Source organism: Anguilla rostrata, chromosome 16 (assembly GCF_018555375.3).
Source record: "Anguilla rostrata isolate EN2019 chromosome 16, ASM1855537v3, whole genome shotgun sequence".
NCBI classification, from domain to species: Eukaryota; Metazoa; Chordata; class Actinopteri; order Anguilliformes; family Anguillidae; genus Anguilla; species Anguilla rostrata.
The window spans coordinates 35,758,144-35,777,981 of NC_057948.1; the positions used below are offsets into that span (position 1 = coordinate 35,758,144).

A 19,838-nucleotide genomic window follows, 5' to 3' on the forward strand; every position below is an offset into this window, starting at 1 on the left:
ATCGCTCAGTCACAGACATTCGCGTTTGTAGGGCTGGCCCCGCTGTTGCGGTCCAGCCAAAAAAAAAAGAAGGTATTTTTTAAAGTCTTTTGACTCTGTATCACCAGATATCTTCCCTGTGTTTAATCTTCTCATTATTTCTGGGAGAATTTGAGACCGTTTCATAACGAGTTCCGATAAAAGGTTACCTTCAATCCTTTGAATATTTTTTCCTGAACTTTAAGGAACTCTGGTGATTCTTTGCTGATTTTTCACTGCTAACTGAAAGCAGCTCTCCTGGAATGAGCCCTTACAGGACCTGTACCTGTGGCTGGCTCGTCCCCTTTCAGGACCTGTGGCTGGCTCCTCCCCTTGCGGGACCTGTACCTGTGGCTGGCTCCTCCCCTTTCAGGACCTGTGGCTGTAGCTGGCTCGTCCCCTGACAGGACCTGTGGCTGGCTCCTCCCCTTTCAGGACCTGTGGCTGTAGCTGGCTCGTCCCCTTTCAGGACCTGTGGCTGGCTCGTCCCCTTGCAGGACCTGTGGCTGGCTCGTCCCCTTGCAGGACCTGTGGCTGGCTCCTCCCCTTGCAGGACCTGTGGCTGGCTCGTCCCCTTGCAGGACCTGTGGCTGGCTCGTCCCCTTGCAGGACCTGTGGCTGGCTCGTCCCCTTGCAGGACCTGTGGCTGTGCCTTGCAGGCTGTGCTGCTCTCCCTTGCAGGACCTGTGGCTGTGGCTGGCTCGTCCCCTTGCAGGACCTGTGGCTGGCTCGTCCCCTTGCAGGACCTGTGGCTGTAGCTGGCTCGTCCCCTTGCAGGACCTGTGGCTGATGCTGGCTCGTCCCTTCTCAGGACCCAGGCTGGCTGTTGCAGACCTGGGCTCTCCTCCTGCAGACTGTGCTGGCTCGCCCTGCAGACCTGTGGCTGCTCTCCCCTGCAGGACCGTAGCTGGTCGTTCCTGAGGACCGTGGCGTGGCTGCCGTCCCTGCAGGACCTGAATGGGGCTCGCCCTTGCGGACTCGGCTGTAGCGCCGTTCCTTGCAGGACCTGTGGGTGGTGAGCTTGCAGTGATGCTGTCCTCCCTTTCAGGACCTGTGGCTGGCTCGTCCCTGCAGGACCTGCGGCTGTGGCTGGCTGTCCTTTGCAGGACCTGTGGCTGGCCCTGCCTCAGGCCTGTGTGTAGTGGCTCGTCTCTTGGGCTGTGGCTGGCTGACCTTGCAGGACCTGTGGCTGGCTGCCTTGCAGGAACCTGTGGCTGTCTCCTTAGGAACATGTTGGTTGGCTCGTCCTTGCAGGACTTATGGCAGGGCTGACGGGACCTTGCGATCTGGCTGGCTCCCCCTTTCAGGCACTTGTGGCTGTAGCTTGGCTCGTTTTTGCAGGACCTGTGGCTGGCTCGCCACCTGCAGGACCTAGCGGATCGTCCCCTTTCAGACACTGTGATGTAGCGGCCGCTTCCTTCGGACTGTGGCTGTAGCTGGGCTGTCCTTGCGGACCTGTGGCTGGCTGTCCTTGCAGGACGTGGCTGGCTAGCCCTTGCAGGACCTGGTGGCTGTCCCCCCTCAGGAAACCTGTGGCTAGCCGTCCCTTGCAGACCTGGGCTGGCCGTCCCCTGCAGGACTGTGGCTGGGTCCTCCCTTGCAGGACCTGTGGCTGGCTCCCCTGCAGACCTGCTGGCCGCCTTGCAGGACCCTGTGGTGTGGCTGGTCTCCCTGAGGACCTGTGGCTGGTGGTGCCTGCAGGCCTGTGGCATGTGCTGGCTCCTCCCTTGCAGGACTGTGCTGGCTGCCTTGCAGAGCTGTGGCTGCTCCTCCCTGCAGGACCTGTGCTGGGCCCTGTCCCCTGAGACTTGCTGCTGCCCCTTTCAGGACCGTGCTGCTCGCCCCTTGAGGATGTGGCCTGCCCTCTGCGACCTGTGATGTGATTGGTCAGCGTCGCCCGCAGAACACCAGGTGATTGCAATGGGTATCCCAATCGTCAGGATCCGACTTGTTCCATCACCACAGTTCTTTATGGTATAGGCGGGGCGGACTGTCATCAGGCCTGAATGAGGCTTGACTAACTTTGATTTAACGTTCCTGTGCCAGTTCACTGAGTTGAAAGTTCGTGTTCTAGTTAGCCTGGTTTAGGACAAGTGTATTGGCAGTGCTTCTTCATCTCAAAGTGTGCGGGCACGTGTTGTGTGTTGCTGCTTGCTAGCGTTCTGTGTTGTGCTGTTTGTGTACTAATGTGTTTCCTGTGCTTCAGAACGTTTCGTGCATTGAGACTTTTGCAGTTCTGTGTTACTGTGGTTTTTGCAGGTGAAGAGCTTCACGATGCTCACGCACATCATGCAGTTGTGCAGGAAGCCTTATGTAGTCGTGGAGCCCACGCAGGGTATGTGGCATATGGCACAAACGAGACAAACGGACACGGATAGCTTAAATCAGAATTTCACACTCTGAGTAGGAGGTGTTGGAATCACTGCTGTGATGGGGCTCTGCTCCTCTGCTCTCGTGTTCCCCCCTCTCTCTGTGTCCCCTCGTCTCTCCTCTCTCTCCCCGGCGCTCTACCTGTGGTCCCCTCTCGGTGCCTATCCTCACCCCCTTAATAAGTTGTTTGTTGGGGTATCGGGTGGCTGTCCCGGCTGCAGCCTCTCTGTTACAGGGAACCCGTGTTTGGCTCAGAGCCGCGGTGGGAGTGCATACGCCTGGTAGCATGCCTGCACTCTGTCCCTGAATTCAGCTCAAAGCTCAGTACGCCTGGTAGCATACCTGCACTCTGTCCCTGAATTCAGCTCAAAGCTCAGTACGCCTGATAGCATGCCTGCACTCTGTCCCTGAATTCAGCTCAGAGCTCGGCCCTGCGTACGTGTAGTATGCATTCTCTCATCTTTAGTGTGATTGTCCAACATCTCAGTTCCTTTTATTTTCAATAGCTGCAGGCACTTGTCTCAGGACCGACTCCAGGCATATCATCAATTCTGTTCTGTTCTTGTGTTCTGTTCTGTTCTGGGGTTCTGTTCTGTTCTTGCGTTCTGTTCTGTTCTTGGGTTCTGTTCTGTTCTTCCATTCTGTTCTGTTTTTACTTTCTGTTCTTGGGTTCTGTTCTGTTCTTCCATTCTGTTCTGTTCTTGTGTTCTGTTCTGTTCTTGCTTTCTGTTGCTCCTGCCTCCAGCGTTGTGCCAGGGTCTCGTTAGGTAGTGCGTTTCCCTGGTGGATATGATCATAGATGAAAACAGCAATTTTGGGAACATTGTGAGCTCTGAAAAGATGTTGCGTAACCAAGAGTGTGGTGTGGATATACTGCTGTGATGAGCTTCTCTCTCTCTCTCTCTCTGTCTCCCCCCCCCGCTCTCTCTGTGTCCCCCTCTCTCTCTCTCTCTCCCCCCCCGCTCTCTCTCCCTCTCTCTCTTTCTCTCTGTGTCCCTATCTCTCCCTCACTGTGTCTCTCCCTGTCTCTGTTTCTTTCTGTGTCTCTATCTCTCTCTCTCTCCCTCTCCCTCTCTCTCTCCTTTCTCTCTCTCTCTCCTTTCTCTCTCTCTGTCCCTATCTATCTCCTTTCTGTCTCTCTCTCTCTCTCAGTAATGCTTTATGGCATGGCTGCATCTCATTATATTGGCAACACAACTTGGAAAAAGAATGTTTCAGTAAAAAAATACATTTTTAAATAATGTTTTTTTGTGTTTTATTTGTTTTTATGCTATTTTGTTCTTTAAAAACAAAACTTTATTTCAACTGCTTGATATGGGTTGATGCGAGAATTAAACCAATAAAGAAGCACAAATGATAAATATACAGGTAAAGAGTGAGAGATTAAGAGAGACTCAGAGCATCAGTGGGTGGGGCCTTCTTTTATGGGGGGGGGGGGGGGGGATTGTCTGCTGCATGACAGTATGCTGTAAAAATGTTTGAGACACCTTTCTCTACAGGTACTACATGGGCAGTGCCGTTCAGAACTGACTTTCAAGTCAGAAGGTTGCAGGTTCAAATCCCAGCTCCTGTCCAGGACGGAGTGTAGCACAGTGGGTAGGGAACTAGACTTGTAACCGAAAGGTCGCAGATTCGATTCCCGGGTAGGCCGTTGTACCCTTGAGCAAGGTACTTAACCGAAATTGCTTCAATATATATCCAGCTGTATAAATGGATACAATGTAAAATGCTATGTAAAAGTTGTGTAAGTCGCTCTGGATAAGAGCGTCTGCTAAATGCCTGTAATGTAATGTAATGTAATGTCTCTGCAGAGCACGTAACCTGGGTTTTTCTCTGTAAAAGTTAAGTTCTGCTTTAACGGGTAATAGAGTTGGTACGAGCTGCACGATTCACTTTGGCTAAATGTGACTGTAAAGTGATTTATTTGCATTTATAGTTACATTCTGCGATGTATTTGCATCAACAGTCATTTTCATTTCTCTTTTATTTTGAATCCCCACTGGAAACATAAGCCCTGCTGCGTAGCTGCTTTTATGAGCTTGACGCTGCTTCTCTCTGTGTACAGGAAAGTGCTGATGCGTTGGCAGCAACCAATAAGCAAAGGAGTTTAGACATTCTGCAGGGTCATGGCCTTGGTGCAGAGCAGCTTGAGGGTGTTTCCTCTGAATGTGTTTGGACAGTGGAGGCCTGAGGCAGTGTCATCACAGTCCAGTCCTTTCAGGAAGTGAATTGAAAGGTGGTTCATTGAATTGGGGGGGAAAAAATGTCCATAACTTTCTGTGAGGATTTTTCAGTTAATTTAATTTAAAAAATCACTAAATTGCGCATATAAAGCGCTTTGAGATTTTCACTGGGCAGTGAAAAGTCCTGTATAAATACAGTTTGATGATGATGATGATGATGATGATGAATATTAGGGTTGTTTTGTTAGTACTGAAGGGCCTTCGGTGCACTGAGCACGAGCTGGCCGGGGGCCTGACCCTGGTCTCTGATGTCACAGCGTCCCTCTTGCTTATTGGCTGTGAGCTCCGCAGTTAGAGCGTATGGGATTCCTTATCTCGATGTTCTCCCGCTCTTTAATATGGCCCCCGGTCCCTGGGGGCCGGTGGTTTCTCGGGTTACATCAGACACAACAACAGTGCCCCCTTTCCCCCCCCAGTCCTGCAGAGAGGGGGGCAGGGCCAAAGTGCTATAACCTCTCAGTGGCACCCTGACCTTACCCCCCAAAAAAAATCAGAATTCCCCCACAAGGGGCTTTACCATTAATGCCGTGGCACGTCCTCGCCCAGCGGTCACTCCATTTCCTCTTCCTGTTTCCATGGGTCATGTGACACAAACGGGCAAGGCTGTCTGTTGATTGTACGGTGCGTCGTGAGGGGGGCGTGAGGATGGTGGCCAATGGGAGTTCTGGGCTTCTGGACCGGAGGTTTGTGCCAGCAGACCTCGCTGTCGACTTTGACTTTGGTTAAAGAACGTGACCTTCTGCAGACAGAAGCGCATCTCCCTCGTTTCATATGCCCGGGTCCTCTTAAAACCGCCAAGCCATCTTAAAGTAAAAATGCTCTCCCATTAATCTGAAAGTGCTTTGGTGAAAAGTGACCCTGGGAAGCTCAGAAAGGGAAAAAGGCCTTTGTTGTAATATTACGCTGCGTCTGCGTAGGTTTTGCCGATTCCTTACGAGCGCTGAGGGGGTGGTGTTTCGGTCCAGGGGTTTGTTTCTGGAGTTGAATATGCTCGTGGAATGCAGTTTTGGGGCAGCTGTAGGAGGTTTTGAATCGATGCTTAACATTGAAGAGACTGTTCAGTTAGAGGACGCATAAAAAGTGTGCGATTGGCCATACTTTGTGTCTCTTATCTGAGCTCGGTTTTGAAACTCATACCCAGTAAATTAAGGCGTTGGGATTGTGACCTTGAAGTTTGAGGTTCAAATCCCAGATAGGGCACTGCATTTGTACACCTTGGGCAAAGGTGCTCATACTACTCTACTAAATATTTCTATAAAAATATTTATTATATAAATAATGTGCAAATGGGAAGTCAGACGTGAGTGGGTGTTGGGTGCCGCTGGGCAGTCATTAATTCTCCTCACATTCAGAACGTTGCTCCAAGGCACTACAATGGCTGTGTCCCAAAAGGGATTTGAGACTGCAACCTCCTGGTGTTAGATCTGTGTTGGCGCTGCTGGTGACCCCCAGCTCTCCCCAGTGGGGGCGTGGGAGGAATTTTCTCTCTGCGCTGCATTTGACAGAGCTGAGAACTTGTTTGTAAGCTGGAGATTTAAAACTTTTAATTTGCAGGGTTTTTTTGCCCCTGCTTTGGAAACGTTTTTTTTTTTTTTTGTTCAAATAAAGAACCTTTCCGGGGGTCCTTGCGTCATCTGTGCAGTCAGTTTAAATCTCTTTTCTCCGAAACTGAAGGGAAAAAAAATATGTTGCTTGTGTAGACAGTTTAGAACAAGTCATGGTTATAGTCCTGGATTTATGTAACCGGTCCAGTGGTCTTACAGGAACTCATGGCAGGTTTAGTGACAGTAAACTGAGTAGCTGTATCTGCAATATGAGAGAGACCTGCCTTATCCTCAGCATGGAAAAATCTCAGCAGTACTGCTTATTTTTATGAAAATTACCCATAAGCCTCTGTTGTTTTTTTGCTCTGGTGTTTTCCATGATGATTCCCGGAGTGAGTCACATGATTTCCCTCCCTCCCAGACCAGCATTCCTTCATGTAATTGTAATGCCCTTTCCCACTGTTAACTTCTCACTGTGTGACCCAGGGAGATGCCCCCCCCCCAAAGAAAGCCCTCTCCAGCCTGACATTTCCGTGGTTGCCATGGTGATTGGCCCAGCTCCTCCTAGGAGACGAGTGTGGGAGGCTGCTACCCTCTCTCCCCGTCCCGCTGTGCGATCACGACCCCGTCCTGGCGCAGAATAGCCTCCTCACCCGTGCCCCGTGGCCTGTGGTGTGCGTGACTGTACTGTGCCTTTTTTTATATATATTTTCTGTTTTTTGTCTCCCCCCCCTGCCCCCTTTGGCTTCAGCCTGTTTTTCTGGAGAGTGTGAGGAGGGTCCTTGGTCCCATCTGTCCCACTACAGAGTCCGTGCTGCTCTCTCTCCTCTGTCCCCTCTCTCCCCTCTGTCCCACTCTGTCCCCTCTCTCCTCTCCGTCCCACTCTGTCCCCTCTCTCCTCTCCTCTCTGTCCCACTCTGTCCCACTCTGTCCCCTCTCTGTCCCCTCTCTCCACTCTGTCCCACTCTATACCGCTAGAGTCCGTGTTGCTCTCTCTCCCCTCTGTCCCCTCTGTCCCACTCTATACCGCTACAGAGTCCGTGCTGCTCTCTGTCCCACTCTGTCCCACTCTCTCCCCTCTCTCCTCTCTGTCCCTCTCTGTCCCCTCTGTCCCACTCTATACCGCTACAGAGTCCGTGCTGCTCTCTGTCCCACTCTGTCCCACTCTGTCCCACTCTCTCCCCTCTCTCCTCTCTGTCCCTCTCTGTCCCCTCTGTCCCCTCTCTCCTCTCTGTCCCACTCTGTCCCACTCTGTCCCACTCTGTCCCCTCTCTCCTCTCTGTCCCCTCTGTCCCACTCTATACCGCTACAGAGTCCGTGCTGCTCTCTGTCCCACTCTGTCCCACTCTGTCCCACTCTCTCCCCTCTCTCCTCTCTGTCCCTCTCTGTCCCACTCTGTCCCACTCTCTCCCCTCTCTCCTCTCTGTCCCTCTCTGTCCCACTCTGTCCCACTCTATACTGCTACAGGGTCTGTGCGCACAAGGGGGGGATGCACCCACAGGGCCTCAAGGGATGGGGGGAGTGTTTTCCAGACGTGTTGTTATGCCAATGGAAGGGCTGTGCTGTGCCCCGCCCGTTCCCTGCCGTCTGATTGGCTGTGGTCTTGCTGTGACCCGCCCTTTCCCTGCCGTCTGATTGGCTGTGGTCTTGCTGTGACCCTGTGCTCCAGGGGGTGAGGGCCCAGCACTGGAGTGGGGTGGGGGTGGGGGGTGGCGGGGGGTGGGGAGGTGTGACTGGTCAGGGTCACTGTGAACCGGTTCTGTCCGGACCAGGAAGTGTAGCGATAAACAATTGTGCTGGAAAATTCCAGTTTTCACCCGCTTGCATGTTAAAGGGCAGCCACTCCTGCTGTCTGGAAGTAAAATTGCATCAGGATTTAGAGCTGAAGTTATCAGTGTGACAGATTCTACTAAAATCTGCAAAAAGCCACTTGGAAACTTATGGATGCAAATAACAACATAATATAACATAACATAATATAATGGCGAGAACAGGCCGTTCAGCCCAACGATGCTCGCCATTTTCCTGACTAAATTAGTGCTCTGATTACCTAGACTAGATAGTATCTAACACTGTATCAAGCCTTTAAAAGACTTTAAAATCCCCAGATGGATTAGAAGACTAATCCAGTCAGCCGGCTTAAATTCAACCATGAAACTATTTATTGCAATCGTTTATTAAAATGTATTTAAAGAGTAGTGTATGGACAAAGCTTATCGGAAGCTGCTCATGATTTAAATGCAAGTGGTTTCTTGGGGAGATGTAAAAACATAAACTGTTTGTAGTTTTTCTTAAAGTGTTTAAGTGGAATCAGGAGATGTTCAGGGATGTGTTTGAGAACAGGTCAAATCCTGTGTTTAGCTGTGGTTTCCGAGCTCATGCAACCACAGGATTATGAAGGCTGGCGTTTGGCCAACCAGACGCTATCCCTGGGTTCTCTCTTTCAACATGGCTTGGTGGCTTTTTTTTTTTAAGCCGAGTGATGTTCATTGCCAGTGATCTCATCCTTGATGTGATATAACCCCACTTCTTAGGAGATGGACGGGACATTATATGATACCCAAGTTTGTGTGTGTGTGTGTGTGTGTGTGTGGGTAGGTGCGTGCGTGCGCGTATGTGTGTTCGCATAGATTGTCATATTCACAGTATTGAACAGCTGTCGTATGGTCCTAAGTGATTTCCTGAAAGTAGCGTGTCCACGTGTGTTTGTGTGTGGCGGGTGTCTGAATGGAGTCTAATGGGGGTGTACGCTATCAAATAGCATTTGGTCCTAAGTGACTGTTCCAGTACAGCTGGCTGTGTATCAATGTCTAACAAGCTGTTTGCGGTCTACGTCGAAATCCTATTTTTGCTCTGATGAGCCAGCGTTTCTGCTGCTGGCGGTTGCTTAGTAACCCCCCGTCAGACGCTCATGCCTTTAACGCCCGCAGAATGCCCTCACCCGCCATCGGCCTCTTGGGTATGGAAGAGCGTAAATATAGCGCCTTACGAACGCTCGGAGAGTAATCTGCAAGGAGGTCATTCCGCCTTGCCCGGCCCTCTCGTCATACCTCCTTTCCTTTTTTACCTTGGTTACCCAGAATTCCTCATGGCTTCTGTCACCGCCCCCCCCCCCCCCCCCGGCTGCCTGGGGAATGAGGTCATTGGGGGAGTGCGGCTGGTGGCGGGGTTTTGGGGTCCGTGACCTCCCTCTGATCCGGGTGGGGGGGGGGGGTGGGAGGTGCATGATGGGATAGCGAAATCTAGCGATCTGAGTTCCGCAGGGTGGGTGACTCCGCTGTTTATCGCCCCCTGGTGAGCAGGTGCGGGACTGCTCACCTGTTCCCCGGTCTGGCTGGAGAGCAGAGCGATTGAGCGAAGGTAGCCGCCGCTCCGTGTTTAACACCCAGACAAGGCCGCGTTGACACGGGACACCCGCGCCTTCGGTCAACGGGAACATACCCCCCCTCGCCACGCAAACTTCCAAAAATAGAGGCCGGGGGGGGTTAATAAAAGCGCGGGTTAATATTCCGGCTCGACACCCCCCACCCCACTCATTCAGGGATCCTGGGAAGGCGGCGTCGGAATGCGTTACCGCCGTACGTCACGGTGGCGGTGAGGAAGGGGGTGAAGAACCTTGCGCCAGGGTCACCACCGTTCGGAGCGTCATTCGTCTGACGCGCTCTTCCCCCCAGACGTTAAATTTAGCGCAGGTAGCGACCGTCAGCGATGCTCCAGAATCCCAGTCTGGCTGGTCTTGCCTTGTAGGCGGGGGGGGGGGGTGGTATTCCAGCCCTGACCTGTGAATCCCCCCCCCCCCCCCTCGGAGATTGTGACTGACGTTTTGTCCCCCCCCCCCCCCCCTTGCCCCCCTGGACTGTCTCTGAGTCATGCTGGAGATATCCCACCCAAGTTTGTCTGTGTGTGCGTGCAAGAAAATTTGTGAGTGTGTGTGTGTGTGTGTGTGTGTGTGTGTGTGTGTAAAAGAGAGAGAGGAGGGAGATGTGTGTGTGTCTGTGTGAGTGTGTGTGTGTGTGTAAAAGAGAGAGAGGAGGGAGTGTGTGTGTGTGTGTGTGTGTAAAAGAGAGAGAGGAGGGAGTGTGTGTGTGTGTGTGTGTGTGTAAAAGAGAGAGAGGAGGGAGAGTGTGCAGAAGTTCACGTTCTGTCTCTGTTTTCATCAGTTGTCACCATGAACTTTTCACTAAATATGAGCAGACCTCTCTGTCCTTGTGTACATGCATGTGCCTGTCACTTTGCTTCTCTGTCCCAGTGGTTCTCAACTCGGGCCAGAAAGGGCCGGTGTGGGTGCAAGCTTTTGTTCCAGCCAAGCAGTTACACACCTGATTCTACTAATCAACCTTTGGAGTCTTTACTAAGGACCTTGATTAGTAGAATCAGGTGTGTAACTGCTTGGTTGGAACAAAAGCCTGCACCCACACCGGCCCTTTCTGGCCCGAGTTGAGAACCACTGCTCTATCCCTCCCTCCCTCCCTCCCTCCCTCCCTCTGTGGGTGTCTCGTCATCAGTCCCCTCCTCCTCTCTCTCTCTCCCCCCTTTCATCTGTGTGACAGGCGAGATGATTCCGGTAGATTAGTATGGAGGTTGGAACTGTGTCTGTGGTATGGAGGGGAGGGGAGGGGAGGGGAGGGACGGGGGGGGCGGTGTTTGGCGGTGGGGGAGAGTGTGGGTAGCATGGGGCTATATAAACCAACGCTTGAGTCGTCAGCCTTAGTACAACTCGGTGAAAGAGAGAGAGAGAGAGGGAGGGAGCCAGGAGAACTAGCGGACGCAACTGCGTAGACAACGATACCCGACCGGAGAGCCGTCCTTTTTCGCAGAATCGTCAAACAGCCGAGCGGCAGAGCGTTAGCGGCTAGCAGCGCCGCGGTGTCTCCACAGCTCAGAGGAGAGACCCAGAGACCGAGCCACAGGGAGGACCTGCTGGAGCGGCCGTCTGTCAGGGATTCTGGGCGCTCTGCTTCCCGAGATTCGCCCCGCGTGGAACGTGCCTCTAGTCCGCTCGCTTTCTGAGGAGAGAGAGAGCGGGCGAGCGAGCGAGAGAGAGAGAGAGTAGGGAAGGGAGAACTCTGGGAAAAGCGCTCGTTCGGGACTCCCCCGAATCTCCCGCGCGTCCGACAGACGCCCCCTCGTCGCTCGCCCCGGCTCTCTGCGCCCCCCCCCGTCCCCCGTCCCTCGCCGTCGCGGGTCCCCGCTCGCCATGGCGGTGCGTCAGATGGAGTCCTGCGGCGGGCTCCAGGTGCTGCCGGCCCACCTGCTCTCCGCGGCGATGGAGGAGTTCCCCCAGCAGCTGCCCGTGCCCAAGTGCCACGCCCGGGGGCGGAGCCGGCCCCGCCGCGCGCGCGAGGCGCGCTTCAAGACGCAGCCCGTCACCTTCGCCGAGATCGCCGAGGTGGAGGAGGAGGGCGCTTCGCCCATGGAGGAGGAGCGGGCGCGCCGGTCCTTCCTGCAGTCCCTGGAGAACCTGCGCAGGAGCACGCAGACCCTGCACCGCCCCGCCGCCCACGCGCACGCCGCCACGCCCACCCAGGCCAGCCTGGACTCCAGCGACTCGGACTCGCAGCAGTGAGAGAGACGGGGGGGGGGGCTGCGGGGCGGGGGGGCGGGGGGAGACACACACACGCCCCCCCCCGCCGCCTCCCTCTGCACCTACACACTGATGGCTGGACCCACCTGCTTTTAAGGACTCTAATCCTGTGCGTAGACGCCCCCCCTTCTTCTCTTTTCCTACCGTTTAGATCTATATTTATATAAAAATGTGTACTTGTATAGAGATACAGGTATTTATATATTCAGAAGTGCTATGTGCAGGTGCTGCACTTTATATGTATATATATATTTGAAAAAAGCTCCACCGGTAACGCTGGCTGAATCTAAAGTCGAAGCTGCTTAGCCAAGCAAAGTGTAGCGTGTAAGCTATGATGCGGTGATGATGTCATCACTTTCATCTCCTTACTCATTGTTAAGCTCCTCCCCTTTTGTTGTTTCTGGTGTGAGACCCACAGTGGGGATATGGGCGGGGACACAGAGGACTGACTGAAGGCCTGCTGGGTCTCTCTCTCTCTTAAAAAAAAAAAAAACAAAAAAAAAACTTTTTTATATAATAGTGGAAAGGTTTATTTGCTTTTCTGACTGATTTGATTTGAAACGCGGTGCCTGATGTGAGCCTTCTCCAGGCCTTCTCGTAAAAAAACAAAAAAACAGAAAAAGAAGACAATGGACAAAAGGTTGGCTTGTTAATTGTACATGTGAACGTGGCTGAACTGATTTGCAGAGGGAGGGGTTTCCGTGGTGACTGTGTGAAGGAAGCGTTTCCGTGGTGACTGTGCTCAGTATGCAGACAGGTTGAATGCTAACAGCTTCTGTGCTCTCACACAGCTGCATTGCGTTAGCCGTACGGCAACGTGCAAGAAGACTTAACTTTCTTATTTTTATATAGCAGAACAGAGGAACACCATGTGCTCTTATTATGATTATATTTATTTAACTTTTTTAATGCAATGGGATTAGAAGCGTCTTATTTTCATCGACCTTGTGAACCTTTTCTTTTAGGTTTAAAAACACAAAACGAAAGCTCTTTATACTTTTATTTTTCATTTCTAAAAATTTGTAAAAATGTTCCTATTTCCTTAATAAATATTTGCAAGTGTGCATACTCCTGTTGTCCTTATGATTTTTTTTTTTTTTTGTAATCCACGCTAGAATACTTTAAAAACGGTTTGTGAGGTGGCGGTGTCTGTTACGACCACGGGGCGCGGCGATGGCTCAGTCCGTCTGCCAGTCTGTTTGAGCGTTTCCCCCGCCACGCTAAACGCTAAACACGTGCTGCGCTGTGTCCGCTACCCTCCGCAGGGCAGAGGTGCCCGGGCGCAGAACGGGCACCAAACGGGCGCAGAACGGGCACCAAACGGGCACCAAACGGGCGCAGAACGGGCGCAGAACGGGCGCACCGTCCCCTTCCTCAAACACATTATTTCATCATCTCCACGTGAGCGGAGGGGTGAAACCGGACCCGGGCCGGGGGGAATGCTAACGGGCTGTGAAACCGGACCCGGGCCGGGGGGAATGCTAACGGGCTAATATTAGCGCTCTGACCTCATGCCCAGACTTTATTAGATCCAAACTGGGGAAGACCGAGGAACCAAAGCCTGTGTGTGTGTGTGTGTGTGTGTGTGTGTGTGTGTGTGTGTGTGTGTGTGTGTGTGTGTGTGTGTGGTGTGTGTGTGTGTTGTGGTGTGTGAGTGTGAGTGTGAGTGTGAGTGTGAGTGTGAGTGTGAGTGTGAGTGTGAGTGTGAGTGTGAGTGTGAGTGTGAGTGTGTGTGTGAGTCTGTGTGTGTGTGTGAGTCTGTTTGTGTGTGTGAGTGTGAGTGTGTGTGTGTGTGTGTGTGTGTGGTTGTGTGTGTGAGTCTGTGTGTGTGTGTGAGTGTTGTGTGTGTGTGTGTGTGTTGTGTGTGTGTGTGTGTGTGTGTGTGTGTGTGAGTGTGAGTGTGAGTGTGTGGTGTGAGTGTGAGTGTGAGTGTGTGTGTGATGTGTGTAGTTGTGAGTGTGAGTGGTGTGTGTGGTGTGAGTGTTAGTGTGAGTGTGAGTGTGGTGTGAGTTAGTGTGTGTGTGAGTTGTGTGTGTGTGTGAGTCTGTTGTGTGTGTGTGTGTGCGTGTGTGTGTGTGAGTTCGTGTGAGAGTGTGATTCTGTGTGTGTGTGAGTTGTGTGTGTGTGTGTGTGTGTGTGTGTTGTGTGTGTGTGTGTAAGTATCTGTGTGTGTGTGAGTATCGTGCGTGTGTGTGTGTGTGTGTGTGAGTATCAGTGTCTGTGTGTGTAAGTATCTGTGTGTGTAAGTATCAGTGTGTGTGTGTGTAAGTATCAGTGTCTGTGTGTGTAAGTATCAGTGTGTGTGTGTGTGAGTATCAGTGTGTGTGTGTGTGTGTGTAAGTATCAGTGTCTGTGTGTGTAAGTATCTGTGTGTGTAAGTATCAGTGTGTGTGTGTGTGTGAGTATCTGTGTGTGTGTAAGTATCAGTGTCTGTGTGTGTAAGTATCTATGTGTGTGTGAGTATCAGTGTGTCTGTGTGTGTGAGTATCAGTGTGTGTGTATCAGTGTGTGTGTGTGTGTGTATCAGTGTGTGTGTGTGTGTGTGTGTGTGTGTGTGTGTGTGTGTATAAATCAGTGTGTGTGTGTTGAACTGTTACTCACTTTCTCCCTGGTTTCTCCTGGCTGCTGCAGAGTTAGTGCTGAGGAGAGAGAGGGACCCAGAGGGGGCGTGGCCTCTCAGAACAGCCCCGCCCTGCAGTGTGTGGTCAGGTGCTGTAGACCCCACCTGGAGCCTCTCATACAGGTGAGTGGTCCCAGTGATAAGCTGGATACACGGTGACAAAAACAACACGGCCTGAATGGCCTTTTGGGGGGGGGGGGTGTTAGGGATAGGGTTTGGGAGGGGGGGTGTTACTGCTCTTTAAGCTGTTATGTGCAGTATGCAGTCTGACGGGACTGTTGGCCACTCCCTTTCTTTACTGTGATTTTTGGTCCAATAGGGAAAGGGAAATGTTCCGTTTTGTCCTGGTAATGAGTTGTACAGTCTGTTTGATGTACAATCTCTCTCTCTCTCTCTCACTCACTCTCTCTCTCTCTCTCTCTCTCTCTCTCTCTCTCTCCAGCAGCCTACTCCTGGTGTTTCCATGGTGACCATGGAACCACTAAAATCAGATGTTCTTAAATTTCAGCTAAAGGAAACTGCATGTCCACCCTCCCCAGAAAAAAAGTACAGTTACACACGCACACACACACACTTATGCATGCGCTCACGCACACGTGCACACACACACACACACACACTCTCAAACACACACACAAACACATACTCTCTCGCACTCTAACTCACTCATACTCACTCTCACACGCGCATACTTACACTCACGCACACACACACACACTCTCTCTCTCACACACACTCTCTCGCACACAAGCACATTCTCTCTCGGACACCTCACGGGTACAGAGACAGTGGCACTGCCTGAGATTCAAACTGGCAACCCTTTGAAATTCAGATGGGGCTCTAGCTCAGTAGAGCAAGGCTGTGTCCAGCTGCGTTTCTTGAAGGAGCTCTGGTTCTGGGTCTGTGCTGCTATAGAACGGGCATGGGGCCCGACTCCCCAGCGTTGGTCACTGATTTAGCCGTCTTGTTGTGGTCTGGGGGGGGGGAATTATTGAGTGGGTGAGAGAGAAAGAGAGATGGAAAGGGAGGGACTCGCAGAGAGAATGGACCGGAAAAGAACCATTGAGGGGAATCGCCAAACGGAATGGCCCCGTCCCGTAGCGGACAGGAGGGTCAGGCCTGATCGGCAGTGTTCCTGATGAAGAGGCCTCCGTGTTTACTGATGAAGAGCGTCCGTGGACCGCTACAAAATCGAGCAGAAATTAATTCGTTAAACAGCAGCACACCGCACTGCACTTCTAATGCGCACCTCCGGATGATTTGCAGCAGAGGGCGCAATAGACTCATGTTGCACTCGTTCGCACTTCTCTGTTGTGGGAGCTTGGTAGAGGCGGCTTTTACTGAGAAAGGGGAGAGGTGTAATTCGTTAAACTGAAAATGAAACAACTGTATTTTGCTCATGTTTTGTCAGTGTCCCGCATGCCTCCCGAACCAGAGGGTTTTTCTTTGTGGACAATGGGGACTTTATGGGAACAGTGTGGCCTGCGTTTGGAAAACCCCGTCGGGCCCTAATCCTCTGTACTGGGAGCAACGGTCGGGGGCGGGGTAAACATTCGTCAATGGGGGGTAAACATTGTCTTAACAGGCCCCCTCCCATCTCATTCCCAAACCAGAGGAGGTGAATCCCCCCCCCCTTCTGCAGCCAGCAGCTGTTTTGGTATGAAGGAAGTGACCTTTGTCTACACCACCCCGCCCGCTGCCCAAGATAGACAACACAGTGTCAACACAGGCCCCTGAAGCTAACATAACCTAGTAGCTGAAACTTTAGCCTCCAGCTCCCCCTGTGTGTTCCATGAACCGAGGAACCCGACTGGGTCCGGTTCATGTGTGTGTATGGTTGTGCATGCAGCCGGGCCTGGGTCACTCGGGATATGTGTTAAATTAACACCCCCCCCCCCCCACCACAGCACCCTCCTCCCCACTTTTCCCTTCAACAGCACCGAGCAGGCCTCAGGACTGGTTCAGGCCACAGGACGGTGCATTTGGAGGGGAAGAAAAAAGGACAAGAGCAGGTCAGTCAAAAGTCAACAGATGGGGTGATTTGTATCCCCAAAGTTAAATTCAATTAGGTTCAGTTTTATTTTTATAGCGCTTTATTAAGAGAGCTGTCACAAAGACACTTACAGAGTAGCAAGGCAAACAGAGCAAACACCAGGCCTGAACCCCCAAATAGCAGGTACACGAGGTAAAAAAAACTCACAGTGGGGAGAAAACCCTCAAACGGTGGCAAGAAAAAAACTCCCCAATGGGAAGAAATCTCGAGAGGAACTCGTCTATAGAGGGGGAGCCCATCCTGCACTGGCCAGCCTGGTGTAAAGTAGCAGACAGCAAATAAAATGGGTTGAGCAGGTTACAGCTGAGGTGAAAGCTTAACAGGAAAAGTAGAAGACCAAATGGTAAAGAATAGGGGGGGAATGTCTGAATGATGCGACAGAAAATGATGTTGATATGTCCTCTGTGTGAATGCAGATGTAGACCCTGATGTATTGAAAGACGTGATTGGCTTGGAGGAAGGGTCTATATAAGATATAAATGGCTTAAAGTGAAAGAGTGGAGACGTTGCTAAGTATGCAGTTTGCAGAAGTTTTTTTGTGTGGTGTTTATTTCCTTCTAGCTTAGATTTTTCCTACTCATATATATATACAGTCCCCTCCAAAAGTATTGGAACAGCAAGGTCAATTCCTTTGTTTTTGCTATACACTGAAGACAATTAAGTTTGAGGTCAAAAGATGTACATGAGATGACAGATCTGAATTTCAGCTTTTATTTCCTGGTATTTTTATCTAGATTTGTTAAACAACTTAGAACATATCACCTTTTGTATCAGACAACCCAATTTTTAGGTGAGCAAAAGTATTGGAACATGTGACTGACAGGTGTTTCTTGTTGCCTAGATGTGTCCTGTGAGATTGATTGGTTAAACAATAAATAGTTCTGAATATCTACTCTTGGTTTTAGCCTTGGGTTTTGCCTGTGAAAACTGCATTTGTGTTATAAAAGATAAACTAACATGAAGACCAAGAGAGCTGTCTTTGGGAGAAAAGCAAGCTTAGAAAAGAGGGTAAATCGATCAGAGCCATTGCACAAGCGTTGGGGATAGCGTGTACGACAACTTGGAATGTGCTGAACAAGAAAGAAACCGCTGGCGTACTGAGCAACAGATATTGAACAGGTCGACCAAGGAAAACAACAGCAGTTGATAACAGAAATATTGTGAAAACTGTGAAGAAAAACCTCAAAACATCAGTCAGTGACATCACAAACAATCTCCACAGGACAGGGGTGACGGTATCTCAATCAACTGTTCGAAGAAGACTTAGAGAGCAGCAATATAGAGGCTATACCACAAAATACAAACCACTCATCAGTAGTAAGAATCGGAAGACGAGATTACAATTTGCAAAGTACAGAGATGAGCCACAAAAGTCCTGGAACAAAGTTTTATGGACTGATGAGACCACGATTAACCTCTACCAAAGTGATGGAAAGGCCAAAATGTGGAGAAAGAAGGGAAGCACGGTGGAGGAAGTATCATGGCTTGGGCTTGCATGGCTGCTTCTGGAGTGGGCTCACTAATCTTTATTGATGATGTAACTCGTGATGGTAGCAGCAGGATGAATTCAGAAGTCTACAAAAACATTCTGTCTGCCAACTTACGGAGAAATGCGTCCAAACTAATTGGGAGGAGCTTCATCATGCAGTAAGACAATGACCCAAAACACACTGCCAACACAACAAAGGACTTAATTAGGGAGAAAAAGTGGAAGGTTTTAGACTGGCCAAGTCAATCACCAGACCTTAACCCAATTGAGCATGCATTTCACCTCCTGAAGAGGAGATTGAAGGGAACCCCCCCCCGGAAACAAACAGCAACTGAAAGAGGCTGCAGTAAAAGCCTGGAAAAGCATCACAAAAGAAGAATGCAACAGTTTGGTGATGTCAATGGGTCACAGGCTTGATGCAGTTATTGCAAGCAAGAGATATGCTACCAAATATTAAGTGTTATTTGCTTTCATTTACTTAAATACTCTCTGTGCCAATACATTTGCTCACCTAAAAATTGGGTGGTCTGATACCAAAGGTGCTATATTCTAAGTAGTTTAACTCATCTAGGTGTAAATACCAGGAAATAAATGCTGAAATTCTGAACTCTTGTCTGATGTTCATCTTTTTATCTCAACCCCAAATGTATTCAGTGTATTGCAAAAACAAAGGAATTGGCCTTGCTGTTCCAATACTTTTGGAGGGGACTGTACATGTAGAATTTGGGGCAAAGATTTTCTTAGTTAAACATATTTGACTATGTTCTTAATGATCTTTTCTTTTTGTTTTTAGGGTCTATATTCTTGGGGACTAAATTTACTCCCGGAATAAAGCCTCTTCCCTTCAGGTGAGAAACAGAAGGGATTTTATCTTTTAAGACTGTGTTTATCCTTGCTTTGATGTTGTTTTCTTCTAACTGTTTGGGCGAGGGGCACATATAACCTGTGTCGCATATTTATACATACCAAGCTTTGAATGTGTGGACAGTGTGCTCAGATAAACATGTTCTCCTTTTTCTAATCAAAATACTTGCGTCGAATAAACACTGATTCAGCTTTTAAAGGCATATGTGTGTATACCATTAAATATACTGATTGAGCTTTTAAAGGTGTACATATAGGGGAGAGCAGGGAAGTAATTAACAGTTTTCTTATTTTGGCTCAATTCTAAAAATATTTCTAGAGACTGACAAATCATTTTTAACACAAACAACCTACATCCCTTGGCTATGATTACACAACATTATGAAATTTCTGGGACATACCCTTCACTAGCAATCTGACTGAAAGTACCGAGAGTGAAATGTTACATTCAACCTTGAGGTTGGGGGTAAAAACTAACATGGCATGGCGTACACCCATCAGTGTTAATAGCTTTGAAAGTTAACACAAAGTAAGGCAATTCAATACAATTCCATGTTGTATGATACAAACACTCTTTAATGAATTTTTTGATTACAAATATGTTTTTCGTGGCCTACCTACACTTTGTCGGTGAAAATCTATGTATCCCAAGACTGTACATTATTCTCTGGTTCCCGTCTAATGTCTGTTTGATCCAAACAGCTGTATCACTCGATGTCACGTCACCACGTTGCCTAAAGTTGAAGTTGAGTTAAATAAATGTATTAAGATCCAGTTTGAGTTTAACAAATCCAATCAGTTGGTTAATTTATAGTCGACTGACAACAGGGTAACAAGTTTGGTTTAACCCCGCGGGGGAGGGGTGGGGGGGGTGTCTGCACTTTTGCCGGGCTAGCAATCCCAGGAAGCAATCTGTTGGTCACTAAACGACTGTTGACGATTACGATTTCATTGGATTCCTTGACATACACACACAATACAGTAGCCGGAAAACACTTACGGTAAAAAAAATAAATAAATTTTTTTTATTAATTCACTTGCATATAGCCAAAA

The 19,838-nt window shown here is 49.9% G+C and overlaps 1 protein-coding gene across 1 annotated transcript; it reads left to right on the forward strand.

The window, feature by feature from the left end:
* The first annotated feature begins 10,861 nt into the window (after positions 1–10,861).
* c16h11orf96 (chromosome 16 C11orf96 homolog) lies at positions 10,862–12,827 on the forward strand. The gene has a single exon (XM_064312883.1). It carries the CDS (start codon positions 11,373–11,375, stop codon positions 11,739–11,741), a length of 369 nt encoding a protein of 122 aa, XP_064168953.1. The 5' UTR covers positions 10,862–11,372; the 3' UTR covers positions 11,742–12,827.
* Positions 12,828–19,838: the final 7,011 nt, after the last annotated feature.

What these genes read in the sequence shown, in the direction of transcription:
- c16h11orf96 (XM_064312883.1), top strand. Translation starts at nt 11,373, where the DNA reads ATGGCGGTGCGTCAGATGGAGTCCTGCGGCGGGCTCCAGGTGCTGCCG.